This window comes from Anomaloglossus baeobatrachus, chromosome 5, assembly GCF_048569485.1.
Source record: "Anomaloglossus baeobatrachus isolate aAnoBae1 chromosome 5, aAnoBae1.hap1, whole genome shotgun sequence".
In the NCBI taxonomy this organism is placed as follows: domain Eukaryota; kingdom Metazoa; phylum Chordata; class Amphibia; order Anura; family Aromobatidae; genus Anomaloglossus; species Anomaloglossus baeobatrachus.
This window is the reverse complement of record NC_134357.1, coordinates 146,955,614-146,969,469: the sequence shown is the minus strand read 5'-3', so window position 1 is coordinate 146,969,469 and position 13,856 is coordinate 146,955,614. Positions and strand designations below refer to the sequence as shown.

The 13,856-nt window shown below is 45.6% G+C and overlaps 1 protein-coding gene across 3 annotated transcripts in view; it reads left to right on the top strand.

The window, feature by feature from the left end:
• CDH23 (cadherin related 23) overlaps positions 1–13,856 on the top strand; it is a 1,872,161-nt gene that overhangs the window by 1,771,562 nt on the left and 86,743 nt on the right. For all 3 annotated transcript variants that reach the window (XM_075348968.1, XM_075348971.1, XM_075348970.1), the window contains 2 exons: positions 1,235–1,364; positions 13,234–13,497. In XM_075348968.1, coding sequence (XP_075205083.1) covers positions 1,235–1,364; positions 13,234–13,497 — 394 coding nt within the window. The remainder of the gene's footprint in view (positions 1–1,234; positions 1,365–13,233; positions 13,498–13,856) is intronic.

Genomic DNA, 13,856 nt, shown 5'->3' with positions numbered 1-13,856 from the left:
TTTTTATATGTTTTGCTGCTTTTACACAATAAAAATAATTTTATAGCATAATTATTTGTTTGCATCGCTATATTCTGAGAGTTATAGCTTTTTTTGTTTTTCCGCTGATAGTGCTGAGTGGGGGCTAATATTTTGTGGGACAACATGATGTTTCCAGTTACACCATTTTTATTTACATGCAATTTTTTTTATTATGATATATTCTACTTTTTTCTGTGGTATGATAAAAAAAAGCATAGTTTTTTGTCACATTTTTTATGGTTTTCACTAAGAGAGTTAATAGTGACAGATTTAAAGAGTGGGTCCTTCTGAACGCAGTGATAGCATACGTGTGTACTTTTTTGGGGGTTTTTTTGTTTCATTTTGTTTTTACATAAATATATGTGGATATTAGTATAATGTTTTTTCATTTTTTGCTCTTTATCTTGTGAGTTTTTAAAAAAATACTATTACAATTTCTTTAAACTTTTTTACTTTGCTTCATGATAGCACATCAACTTTCCAAGCCCTGTTTGCAGATCTAATGCTCTGCAATGCTTTTACATTATAGAGCATTAACTCAAGGCAGAACCTCACAGGCCTCTATACATGCATGACCCCACTGCCATTTTTTTGGTTCTGGTTCACCATGGAAACCATCGGCACAACGCGATTACAATTGCGTTGTGCTGATCGAAGCAAAGAGGGAGCCTCCTCCCTCTACAAGCCAATAAATGCCCCTGTCCCTATTGACAACACCATCAGATGGGTAAAACACCTGCGATCGGTGCTAGCACTGATCATGGGCATCAAAGCAGGGTGTCAGCTTTAGATAAAGATAAGTCAGGAACCCAGCTTCACCTGAACCCCAATGAAAGTCACTGATTGGGCAGTTCGACTCTCTTCCCACATACAGCCACCCATACATAGAGCATTTCCGGGGGATGAAGGGCATGGTTTTTACTTTTTTTTTGGGAACACAGTACATCTGATAATACTGTTTCTACCCCCAGTTCAAACTGTTCAGACACTGCAAGCGGCCCTCACTGGGCTGAGCACTGCATGTACCTGAGCACCCCAATGCTTGGTGGAGTTATCAGTATACGTAAAGCACCCGAACTCCAAAGTCAAACACTGATTTTTTTGTAAAGTACAAACACCAAACTTTACTGTTCAAGGTCTCTCATCTCTATTTACTATATATCTTTTGTGTTCTTTGTTTTAATGTTGGTCAATATTTCCTCTCTCTTGACAGCGAGGCGCTTTGCAGTATCAGATTCTCTCAGTCCGTGAACACTCCAAACCCGGAACATTGGTGGGAAATGTCACTGGTGCTGTGGATGCAGATGCAGGATCAAATGCTATAGTGTATTACTTCATTGCAGGTAATGTGTAGCCTATCAAGATTAAATCATTTTAATCAATATAGTAAGAGGAAACATCCACATACTCATAAGTCTTCATTAACAAAAGCCCTATTTAAATGGGTAAGGGCTGCCCTCCAGATCTACCTGTAGATGAATGTTAGGCTGAATTACTTTAAGGTGAAACACTCAGAATTATATATTCTCCTTACTTCCTGGTTGCTTTCGGGGAGGGGGGGTGGATGCTCCACCTTGAGTGACAGTTCTAGTGAGAAGCTTCATTCAGCCTCTACACAGTAACAATCTGGTAGTGTGTGTATTGAGTCTACACTTTCAATACTATAATTGCATATAGAGATAACAGGGATTTTGAACAAGCACACTTCTAAAGAAAAAGGAGCTTTAATTAGAACGGCTGTAGATTGTGCAGTGCTGGAGATTGTAATTAGGTTGGACTGAAGCTGAGAGAGAGGGAAGAGGGAGGTGAGCAGCTAACTGCTGTATATTAATCAATAGTTTGTAATGGGCTTACTGATATGTTATGAGTTAACTTCTCTCCTGGAACGTAACTATTGCACACACTCACCAGGGTCTGGTCAAGCAGTATTAACCAAGCTCAATCGAAACCAGCTGTGCATTATGAAAGATAAAAGCTCTAATTGTACGAGAATGACAACAGATAGGAAAACATGTTATTTCAAATTTGATTTTTATGCTGTCTATCTAACTAAAGCAATGTATAGCTTTAGAATACTCATTTAATAGATAATAAAGTGTATCAAAAGTTTTGTAGCCCACATTAACTTAAAGAGGTCTTTGAGCACATAGATAGTAAATACAGAAATGTCATAATTTACTTGCTGTTAAAATGGTTCTGTGGTATCACATTTGGTGAAGTTCTTAACTTCCTGCCATCACCATTCATAGCACACTGCAGAGCTGCTGGCTGAGCCATTCAAAGTACAGAGAGGAAATGTCTGTATTCTGTGCTCTGAATGGCTCTGCCAGCAGCTCTGCAGTATGCCCTGAACTGATGTAATGCTGGGAGTGGCCTATGATCCTCAGCAAGTTTACAGTGGCTGGGGATGTGCACAGGGAGGGAAAGCCAGGAGAACATACTAAAAACAACTTGTGACTAGCTAGTATGGTCTGAGCTGGCCATTCCAGAGAGCTAGATTAAATTAGAATAAATGACTACATTATATGACGTAATGCTCCCATGCAGTATACAGAACCCCCCTGTGTCAACATATGTAGCATAAGTGACTGCTGGAGAATGTCAGGATATCACATACTGGGTGACGTCAAACAGCTCAATTACAGATATACCTCTCTGCAAAGTGTGATACTTTTTAACTGTGTCATATCCAATGTGCACAGCTTAGAGGAAACAGTGGCTAAGAATGTACACTGCATTTTCATTCACACAGGGATCTTGAAACCGTTATCATCAGGATTATGGCGTTGCCATTGGTTGATTCCATCTCCCTTCTGATCATACATGTATTACCTATCATGTAAATAGGAATGAAATGTGTTTAGTGGAAAATCCCTTCAAGATATTTCAGTCTCGATTGAAATGTACCTGCAAGCTTCCACAGCTTAAACACTTATGCTTCTAAAACTAATATCTGAAAAATAAAAACTGTGTAATAGTAAAAACGTCAAACCATCCTGGGGTTTCTGATGTCATCTTATTATAAGAAGATCTGTAATGTGATACAGTTCCCCTTACAGCTCTGCCTCTTAGCTGTCATGGTTTGTTAAATGGAATCTGTCAACAGGTTTTTGCTATTTAATCTGAGACCAACATGATATAGTGCATAAATGCCTGATTCCAAGGATGTGTCAGTTGATAGGCTTTGTATTGTAGTTTCATTACAATTAGTATTTTATCAGCAGGAGATTTCTTCAGAGTAAAGGGGAAGAAGGGGTTAATCCCGCGCAATCCACCAAATAAGAAGTAGAAATGTTAATAAATTAATCACTCTTTTATTCCATAGGTCTACGCGTTTCAAGGTATAAAACCTCTTCCTCAGGACCAGAATATCAATTGTTGATATTCTGGTCCTGAGGAAGAGGTTTATTGAAACGCGTAGACCTATGGAATAACAGAGTGATTCATTTATCAACATTTCTACTTCTTATTTGGTGGATTGCGCGGGATTAACCCCTTCTTCCCCTTTACTCTGAAGACTTCTCCACGTGGGGCCACGGCAGCCGCCATTATCTCATGCTATCCTTTGTGGTTGTGACCTTTCACAACCTCATTTGGTGAGTGTATCACACTATATACTAACCGTTTGCTTATGTGGTAAAAGCCTATTAGCGCTTCTGTTTTCTAGCTTTTATTATCAGCAGGAGATTAACACTACAAGACTGCATCTCACATGCTAGGCAGTAAGGCTAATCAGTGTAACCCCATCGCCACCACTGATTAGCAGCATGGTTGCATTTCATATTGTATACTGGAAGCTGCCAGTCAGGGGTGTGAATGTGCTTACACACAAGCCAGATGTCTTTGGTTTGCTACATGTTGTATGTCCATCACTCTGGGTTTTTGTGCGTTTTTGGGCATGACTCTGGTTCCCCAGCAAAGTCTATGACTTTTCCTTTTTGCTGTCTGCACACAACTTTTTTTTAGCTGCGTTTTTGAGCTAAAAAAAATGGACATGTCAATTCTTTCCTACGTTTTAATAAGTTTTTTACCTATGCAATGCCCTGGAAAAACGCAGCAAAATGCAGTGATCAAAAATGCAGCAGAGCGCAGCTGAAAACGCACCGAAACGCATGCATTTTTACTGCTGCGGTTTTGCCGCGGGTGCGTTTTTTTGGGCCCAAAACGCAGCTTTTTTGAGAAGTGCAAAAATGTCCTAGTGTGCAATAAATGTGCATACTGGGATTTGTAAGGGTCTGTTTGTATGGATTGAGCAGTACTAAAGGACCACCCATTGGTAAACATTTACTAATCATGGAGTCATTCAATAGCCTGTTTACACAGACAGCCCTACTGTAAACAATGCACACAGAGCGATTTATAATGGATCGCTCAGGGCACATTGGCTACCATTTTTCTCAGCAGTATGACTCCTATTTACACAGCATTATGTATCAACAAGAATGATGATCTTTGCACTGTGCAAAAGATAATTGCACCCAATGAACAAGCATTTTGCTCGAAACTCAGGTGACTGGCAGCTATATTACACTGAAAGATTATCATGAAAAAGTGTTCTTAATTTTTCAGTGTAAATATAACTTGAACAGTGCTTTAAACTGGTAATGGTCTTCTAGTAGTATCCATTGGAAAAAATTGTTGGACAGGGAAGAAAAAAAATAATCATTGAAGTCATGACTGTTGTGAAAATGAGTGCAAAAAGTAAAGTGCATCTAGGAAGTGATCAATATAAAGCACCACTCCAGTGTTTGTTTTTTTAATTTTACCCCTGGAGTGGTGCTTTAAATTTAAGTTGCCTGCCTTAGGCTATGTCCGCACGTTGCTTTTTACCTGCTTTTTTGCTGCTTTTTCAACTGCAGCGTTTAATGCCAAAATGGATGTGTTCTGCTTTTCAAGCATAGTCTATGGGAATTTGGGTTTCTTGTCCGCACTATGCTGTTCAAAATGCTGCCTTTTTTGGCAGAAATTTGGGCAAAAACTCAGCTTTTCAAAGAAGCAACATGTCAATTGTTTTTGCCATTTGCGTTTTGAACTGAAAAGCAGAGTTTTTGCCCAAATTTCTGCCAAAAAAGGCTGCAGTTTGAACAGCATAGTGCGGACAAGAAACCCAAATTCCCATAGAATATGCTTGAAAAGCAAAACACATCAATTTTGGCATTAAAACGCTGCAGTTGAAAAAGCAGCAAAAAAGCAGGTAACAAGCAGGTAAAAAGCAACGTGCAGACACAGCCTTATAATTACCCTCAGGTGTCTTCATCTTCTATCACCGCTGCTCCTGTCGGTCTCCAGCAGTTTGTGACCTGTTAGCTGCTCCAGTGTTTCATGGGAGCTCACCGGAGGTCACAAATTAATACATCACTATGAGAGCCTCGTTCTGGCTCTTATAGACTTGCATTGAGAACTAGTGATGGAACGTCTTACTTCCGGCAAATCAGACGTTGTGGTTACAAGATGGCGCTGATAAAAAGTGAAGAGAAGGGTAAGTATAAAGGTACCGTCACACTAAGCAACTTACCAGCGATCCCAACAACGATAGGGATCGCTGGTAAGTTGCTAGGAGGTTGCTGGTGAGCTGTCACACTGCGACGCTCCAGCGATCCCACCAGCAACCTGACCTGGCAGGGATCGCTGGAGCGTGGCTACACGAGTTGCTGGTGAGCTCACCAGCAACCAGTGACCAGCCCCCAGCCCCCAGCGCCTTGTGGAAGATGCTGCACTTGGTAACTAAGGTAAATATCAATAACCAACCCGATATTTACCTTGGTTACCAGCGCACGCAGCTACACGTGCAGAGAGCAGGGAGCAGCGCACACTGAGCGCTGGCTCCCTGCTCTCCTAGTACAGCACACATCGGGTTAATTACCCGATGTATGCTGCAGCTACATGTGCACAGAGCAGGGAGCAGCGCACAATGCTTAGCGCTGGCTCCCTGCTCTCCTAGTTACAGCACACATCGGGTTAATTACCTGATGTGTGCTGCAGCTACATGTGCACAGAGCAGGGAGCAGCGCACAATGCTTAGCGCTGGCTCCTTGCTCTCCTAGCTGCAGGACACATCAGGTTAATTAACCCGATGTGTCCTGCAACTAGCTACATGTGCACAGAGCAGGAGCCGGCAGCACAGGCAGTGAGAGAGGCTGGTATCGAAGGTAAATATCGGGTAACCAAGGACAGGGCTTCTTGGTTACCCGATGTTTACATTGGTTACCAGCCTCCGCAGAAGCCGGCTCCTGCTGCCTGCACATTTAGTTGTTGCTGTCTCGCTGTCACACACAGCGATCTGTGCTTCACAGCAGGACAGCAACAACTAAAAAATGGCCCAGGACATTCAGCAACAACCAACGACCTCACAGCAGGGGCCAGGTTGTTGCTGGATGTCACACACAGCGACATCGCTAGCAACGTCACAAAAGTTGTTCGTTAGCAGCGATGTTGCTAGCGATGTTGCTTAGTGTGACGGGGCCTTAATACTAGAGGCATTGACCTTAGCTTAACCCCTTAACGACCTTGGACGTACTGAGTACGTCATGGTCACATGGTGCTAAACGACCCATGACGTACTCAGTACGTCCTGGCGAAATCGCGGTCCCGGAGCCCCGGGGAGTGAAATTTATTTACTTAAACGGTGGATTCGGGAAGGAGGGGACCTCTGCCTGACCTCAGGAGGGGTGGTGCCTCCTCCCCGAACCTACAGAGGCTGTGATTGGCTGACGAACGCCGCTCAGCCAATTACAGCCACTGTAATGTTCCAGCCATTGAAAATGGCTGGAACATTGAAATCCAGCCCTGATCAGTGCTGCTGTAGCACTGGCCATTGGCTGGAGCTGGGTGATCGATGCTTCACCCGCCCCCAGCTCTGATTGGAGAGACCGGTCTTGTGACCGCTCTCTCCAATCAATGTGGATCTGCGGCCTGTGACCGTCCCTGGAAGCCGAGGAGAGCGGTAAGTTGTTGTCCCCGCCGCCCGCCCCTGTCCCCGATCGCCCCGCCGCCCGCCCCTGTCCCCGATCGCCCCACCGCCCGCCCCTGTCCCCGATCGCCCCGCCGCTGCTCCCGCTTCACCGCTGTCCCCGCCGCTGTCTCCGATCGCCCCGCCGCTGCTCCCGCTTCACCGCCGCTGTCTCCGATCGCCCCGCCGCTGCTCCCGCTTCACCGCCGCTGTCTCCGATCGCCCCGCCGCTGCTCCCGCTTCACCGCTGTCCACGCCGCTGTCTCCGATCGCCCCGCCGCTGCTGCCGCTGTCTCCGATCGCCCCGCCGCTGCTGCCGCTTCACCGCTGTCCCCGCCGCCATGCTCCCGCTGCACCGCTGTCTCCGCCGCCGCTCCCGATCCACCGCCGTCCCCGCCGCCATGCTCCCGCTGTACCGCCGTCCCCGCCGCCATGCTCCCACTGCACCGCTGTCTCCGCCGCCATGCTCCCGCTGCACCGCTGTCTCCGCCGCTGCTCCCGATCCACCGCCGTCCCCGCCGCCATGCTCCCGCTGCACCGCTGTCTCCGCCGCCATGCTCCCGCTGCACCGCTGTCTCCGCCGCCGCTCCCGATCCACCGCCGTCCCCGCCGCCATGCTCCCGCTGCACCGCTGTCTCCGCCGCCGCTCCCGATCCACCGCCGTCCCCGCCGCCATGCTCCCGCTGCACCGCTGTCTCCGCCGCCATGCTCCCGCTGCACCGCTGTCTCCGCCGCGGCTCCCGATCCACCGCCGTCCCCGCCGCCATGCTCCCGCTCCACCGCTGTCTCCGCCGCCATGCTCCCGCTGCACCGCTGTCTCCGCCGCCGCTCCCGATCCACCGCCGTCCCCGCCGCCATGCTCCCGCTCCACCGCTGTCCCCGCCGCCGCCGCTCCCGATCCACCGCCGTCCCCGCCGCCGCCGCTCCCGATCCACCGCCGTCCCCGCCGCCATGCTCGCCACTGTCCCCGCCGCCGTCGCACCCACCTTTTTCAGCCGCTGCTGCTCCCGATCGGCGGCGGCCGCCGCCGCCTCCTTCATCGGCTGCCCCTTCTCCATCGCCACACCACCTATCCCTCCATGTGCTGCAAGCCACCCTCCCCCCACTTGCAGCATATGTGGGGGGAGGGTGGCTGGCTTGCAGCACATGTGGGGGGAGGGTGGCTGGCTTGCAGCACATGTGGGGGGAGGGTGGCTGGCTTGCCACCCTCCCCCCACATGTGCTGCAAGCCAGCCACCCTCCCCCCACATGTGCTGCAAGCCAGCCACCCTCCCCCCACGTGGGGAGGGTGGCTGGCTTGCAGCACATGTGGGGGGAGGGTGGCTGGCTTGCAGCACATGTGGGGGGAGGGTGGCTGGCTTGCAGCACATGTGGGGGGAGGGTGGCTGGCTTGCCACCCTCCCCCCACATGTGCTGCAAGCCAGCCACCCTCCCCCCACGTGGGGAGGGTGGCTGGCTTGCAGCACATGTGGGGGGAGGGTGGCTGGCTTGCAGCACATGTGGGGGGAGGGTGGCTGGCTTGCAGCACATGTGGGGGGAGGGTGGCTGGCTTGCAGCACATGTGGGGGGAGGGTGGCTGGCTTGCAGCACATGTGCTGCAAGCCCCCCTCCCTCCCCCTACATGTGCTGCAAGCCCCCCTCCCTCCCCCTACATGTGCTGCAAGCCCCCCTCCCTTCCCCTACATGTGCCATCTCTCTCTCCCATCAGACTCTGCCCCCCTCCCCGATCTGCTGCCTGCTCTCTCCCATTTTCCATCTACTGCCCCCTCTCACCCTCCTCGATCTGTTGCCTCCTTCATCTGCTGCCTCTTCTGTCTGCTGTGATCCTGCTGCCTAGATCCATCCTGTAAGGTAGGTATCCCCATCTCACCCCCCCATCCTCTGCCGCTCCTCCATCCACTGCGCCATTTCCCATCCATCCGCTGCGCCATTTCCCATCATCCATCCGCTGCGCCCTTTCCCATCCTCTGCCGCTCCTCCTTCCACTGCGCCATTTCCCATCCATCCGCTGCGCCATTTCCCATCATCCATCCGCTGCGCCCTTTCCCATCCTCTGCCGCTCCTCCATCCGCTGCGCCCTTTCCCATCTTCCATCCGCTGCGCCCTTTCTCATCTGCCGCCTCGCCCTCTCGCATCGCATTATCCAGCGCAGTTGCTCGCTTCCAGACTGCAGTGGATGATGCGATGCGAGACTCGTGCATTGCTCTCACGTTTGGCACTGGTCTTAGTGGCAGGCGCTCTTTTTTTTTTTTTTTTTTTTTTTTTTTTTACTGATGTCTGTATTTTTTATTTCGCCAAACTAATTTTTTTTGTATGGGGGGGTGTCTAGTTTCCAAAATGGGATCACATGTGGGGGAGCTCCATTGTTTAGGCACCTCAGGGGGTCTCCAAATGAAACATGGCGTCTGCTAATAATTCCAATCAATTTTACTGTGAAATGGCGCTCCTTCTCTTCTGAGCCCCGCCGTACGCCCAAACAATTGATTTCCACCACATATGAGGTATCGTCGTACTCAGGAGAAATTGCACAATACATTTTATGGTGCATTTTTTCCTGATACCCTTGTGGAAAAAAAAGCTACCTGTTTGAAAAAACAATTTTGTGGTAAAAAAAAGAATAAAATATTTTCACGGCTGAACATTACAAACGTTTGTGAAGCCTCCAGGGGTTCAAAGTGCTCACTAAACAGCTAGATAAATTCCATGAGGGGTCTAGTTTCCAAAATGGGGTCAATTGTGGGGGAGCTCCATTGTTTAGGCACTTCTCCAAATGAAACATGGCGTCCGCTAATAATTCCAACCAATTTTGCTGTGAAATGGCGCTCCTTGCCTTCCGAGTCCTGCCGTGCGCCCAAACATTTGATTTCCACCACATATGGGGTATCTGCGTACTCAGGAGAAAATGCACCATAAATTTTATGGTGCATTTTTTCCTGATACCCTTGTGATAAAAAAAGCTACCTGGTTGAAACAACAGTTTTGTGGTAAAAAATTTTTTTTTTCTTTTCACGGCTCAACATTATAAACTTCTGTGAAGCCCCCAGGGGTTCAAAGTGCACATCAAACATCTAGAAAAAATATTTGAGGGCTCTAGTTTCCAAAATGGGGTCATTTGTGGGGGAGCTCCATTGTTTAGGCACCTCGGGGAGTCTTCAAACCCGACATGGCGTCCGCTAATGAGTGCAGCTAATTTTGCACTCAAAAATTCAAATGACGCTCCTTGCCTTCCGAGTCCTGCTGTGTGCCCAAACATTTGATTTCCACCACATATGGGGTATCTGCGTACTCAAGAGAAAATGCACAATACATTTTATGATGCATTTTTCCTGATACCCTTGTGAAAATACTAATTTTTATGGCTAAAGTAACATTTTTGTGTTCAAAAAGTAAAATTTTCATTTTTTCGTCTACATTGCTTTGGTTGCTGTGAAGCTCCTAAAGGGTTAATAAACTTCTTGGATGTGGTTTTGAGCAGAGTGAGGGGTGCAGATTTTAGAATTGGGTCACTTTTGGGTATTTTCTGTCGCCTAGGTTTCTCAAATCACTCCAAATGTGATGTGGTACCTAAACAATTTTTTTTTGTAAATTTTGTTGGAAAAATGAGAAATTGGTGATGAACTTTGAACCCTTCTAACTTCCTAACGGAAATTTTTTTTTTTTCAAAAATTGCGCTGGTGTAAAGTAGACATGTGGGAAATGTTATTTAGTAACTTTTTTGTGTGACATATCTCTCAGATTTATGGGCATAAAATTTCAAATTTTGAAAATTGCAAAATTTTCAAAATTTTCGCTAAATTTCCGAAATTTTCACAAATAAACGCAAAACATATCGGCCTAAATTTACCACTGACATGAAGTAAAATATGTCACGAAAAAACAATCTCAGAATCGCCAGGATCCGTTGAAGTGTTCCAGAGTTATAACCTGTCAAAGTGACACTGGTCAAAATTGCAAAAAATGGCCGGGTCTTTAAGGTGAAAACAGGCTGGGGGCTGAAGGGGTTAAAAGTATCACTCCAGTGCTAAAAAAAAAAAAAGAAAACGCTGGAGTGGTGCTTTAATAGCTGCACATGTTGTCTTGGCTAAAGATACTAAACATTGCCAAACAGAATGCATGAATGATGAAATTCGCTTGTAGGTAAAAAATATTGTTTTTCTTGAAGGAATTTATCCAGCACTCACAGAAATAGTAAAAAAAAAGCACACCTTTAGGCCCTGTCACACACAGAGATAAATCTTTGGCAGATCTGTGGTTGCAGTGAAATCATGGACATATTGTTCCATTTGTACACAGCCACAACCACAGATCTGCCGCAGATTTATCTCTGTGTGTGACAGGTCCTTTAATTACAAAAATACTTACAATTTAATGTACAAAATCATTATTGTGACAAAATAAAAAAAAACACCTAGTAGCTTCAAATCATCTATTTTCAGAGGTTTGAAATGTGTCTCTTGAAGTACAATGTTTTTGCCAAATATATTTCTACGTTGGATTTTAGATATGCTTTTGTAGTAAAATTGTGAGTTTTACTATATTTGCAAATGCTGGATAACTTCCGTACAAGACCAACAAGTAAAGTGATTGTTTAGGCTCTACACGAAAAAAACATAGTCATGGCCAAAAGTGTTAGCACCCTTGAAATTGTTCCAGAAAATGAAGTATTTCTCTCAGAAAATTATGACAAGGACGCAGTTTTCTCATACACGTGTTTATTTCCTTTGTGTGTATTGGAACAACACAAAAAAACTGAGAAAAAAAAGGCAAATTGGACATAATTTTAAACCAAAACTCCAGAAATGGGCCAGACAAAATTGTTGGCACCTTTCCAAAAATGCGGGTAAACAGCTTTGTTTCAAGTATGTGATGCTCATTTAAGATCACCTGTGGCAAGCAACTGGTGTGGGCAATATGAAAATCACACCTGAAACAGATAAAAAAGGGAGACGTCGACTGAATCTCTGCAATGTTTGTCTGTGTACTACACTAATTATGAAGAAGATAATGAGAAGGGAACTGCCTGGGGACTTGAGCACCAAAACTGTTGAAAAATATCAACAATCTCAAAGCTACAAGTCCATATCCAGAGATTATGATGTTCCTTTGTCATGGTGCGCAACATAATCAAGAAGTTTACATCCCATGGCACTGTAGGTAATCTCACTGGATGTGGACGGCAAAGAAAAACTGATGACAGGTTGCAGAGCAAGATAATCTGGATGATGGACAAGCAGCCCTAATAAAGTTCCAAAGAAATTCAAGCTGTGCTTCAGACTCAGGGTGCATCAGTGTCAATGCAAACTATTTGTTGACATTTAAATGAAATTAAACTTTATGGCAGGAGACCCAGGAGGATCCCACGGCTGACACAGAGACATAAAAAAGCTAGACTGCAGTTTGCCAAAATGAACATGTGTAAGCAAAAATCCTCCTGGGAAAGCATCTTGTGGACAGATGAGACCAAGATAGAGCTTTTTGGTAAAGCACATCATTCTACTTTCATACTAAAATGGAATGAGGTCTACAAAGATCACATTACCTACAGTAAAATATAGTGGAGGTTCAAATATGTTTTGGGGTAGTTTTGTAGAGTCTGCTGCTGAGTATCTTGACGGTACGCAAGGCATCGTGAAATCTGAAGCTTACAAAAGGATTTTGAGTCGCAATGTAATGCTCAGTGTAAGAAAGCTGGGTTTGCATCCTGGATCATGAGTAACCCAGCCGGACAATAACCACAAACATAATTAAAGAAGCACCTAGAAATGGATGGAAACAAAGTTCTGAAGTGGTGTCAGCAATGAGTTCAGATCTAAATCACATTGAACACCTGTGAAGAGATTTTAAAATTGCTGTTGGGAGAAGGCGTCTTCAAATAAGAGAGACATGGAGCAAAAAAAGAGTGAATTATGTCCAATTTCTCTTTTTTTTATGTGTTGTTTGAATACACGCAAAGGAAATAAATATGTGTATGAAAAAACGTGTAATTTTAATAACTTTCTCAGAGAGATACTTTCTTGAACCAGGTTTCTTTCAAGGGTGCCAACAGTTTCGGCCATGACTGTATGTTATACTGTATGTTGATAAACTCATGTACTTTCTCAGACAAGGGCTGTGAGCAGCTTCAAGTGATTGCCCTAATCTGGAGTGAGTGTTCGGTCTCTCTGCCAATAAAACTAGTTTCCACAGAAAAAGCCATTTTATGAACTGTTTTCATTTTTGAATGAATATTAACAATTTGGAATGAACATATATCTTATTTCTAGCTGGCAATGAGGAAACCAATTTCCAGCTAATTCCAGAAGGAAAACTTACTGTCCTGAAGAATTTGGATAGAGAGAAGAACCCATATTATACTCTAATAGTGAAAGCATCCAGCAACAGGAACTGGTCAGCCCGTAAAGCCATGAGAGCCGCAAAGATTCAAAGCTTTGATCCCAGCACTGACTCTACATTGCAAGAATTGAGAATCTATCTTGAAGACATTAATGACCAGCCTCCAAAATTTACAAAATCTGAGTATACTACAGGTAAAACTGCTGAATCATATTATGTTTTAGACCCCGTCACAGATCTATGCAAAACACAAACATTTTGCACGGTCCATTGGGGAGTTCCGTGGGTTATCTGTGTGTCAGTGTGTGTGTGTCATTACTGTGCTGTCCATGTTCTAGCCATGTGACATGCGGATAGCACACGGACAGCATGAACTTGCATACTTACCTGTCTCCAGCGCTATCACACTTGCTTCTCGGTCCACAGACAGTGCAGTGAATATTCCTGAGCATAATGAGTGGACCCGGAAGCAAGTGTGACAGGAGCACTGGAGACAGCAGTGCCAGAGACAGGTAAGTGTAAAAATACATTTATTTCTCAGTGACATGTGTTT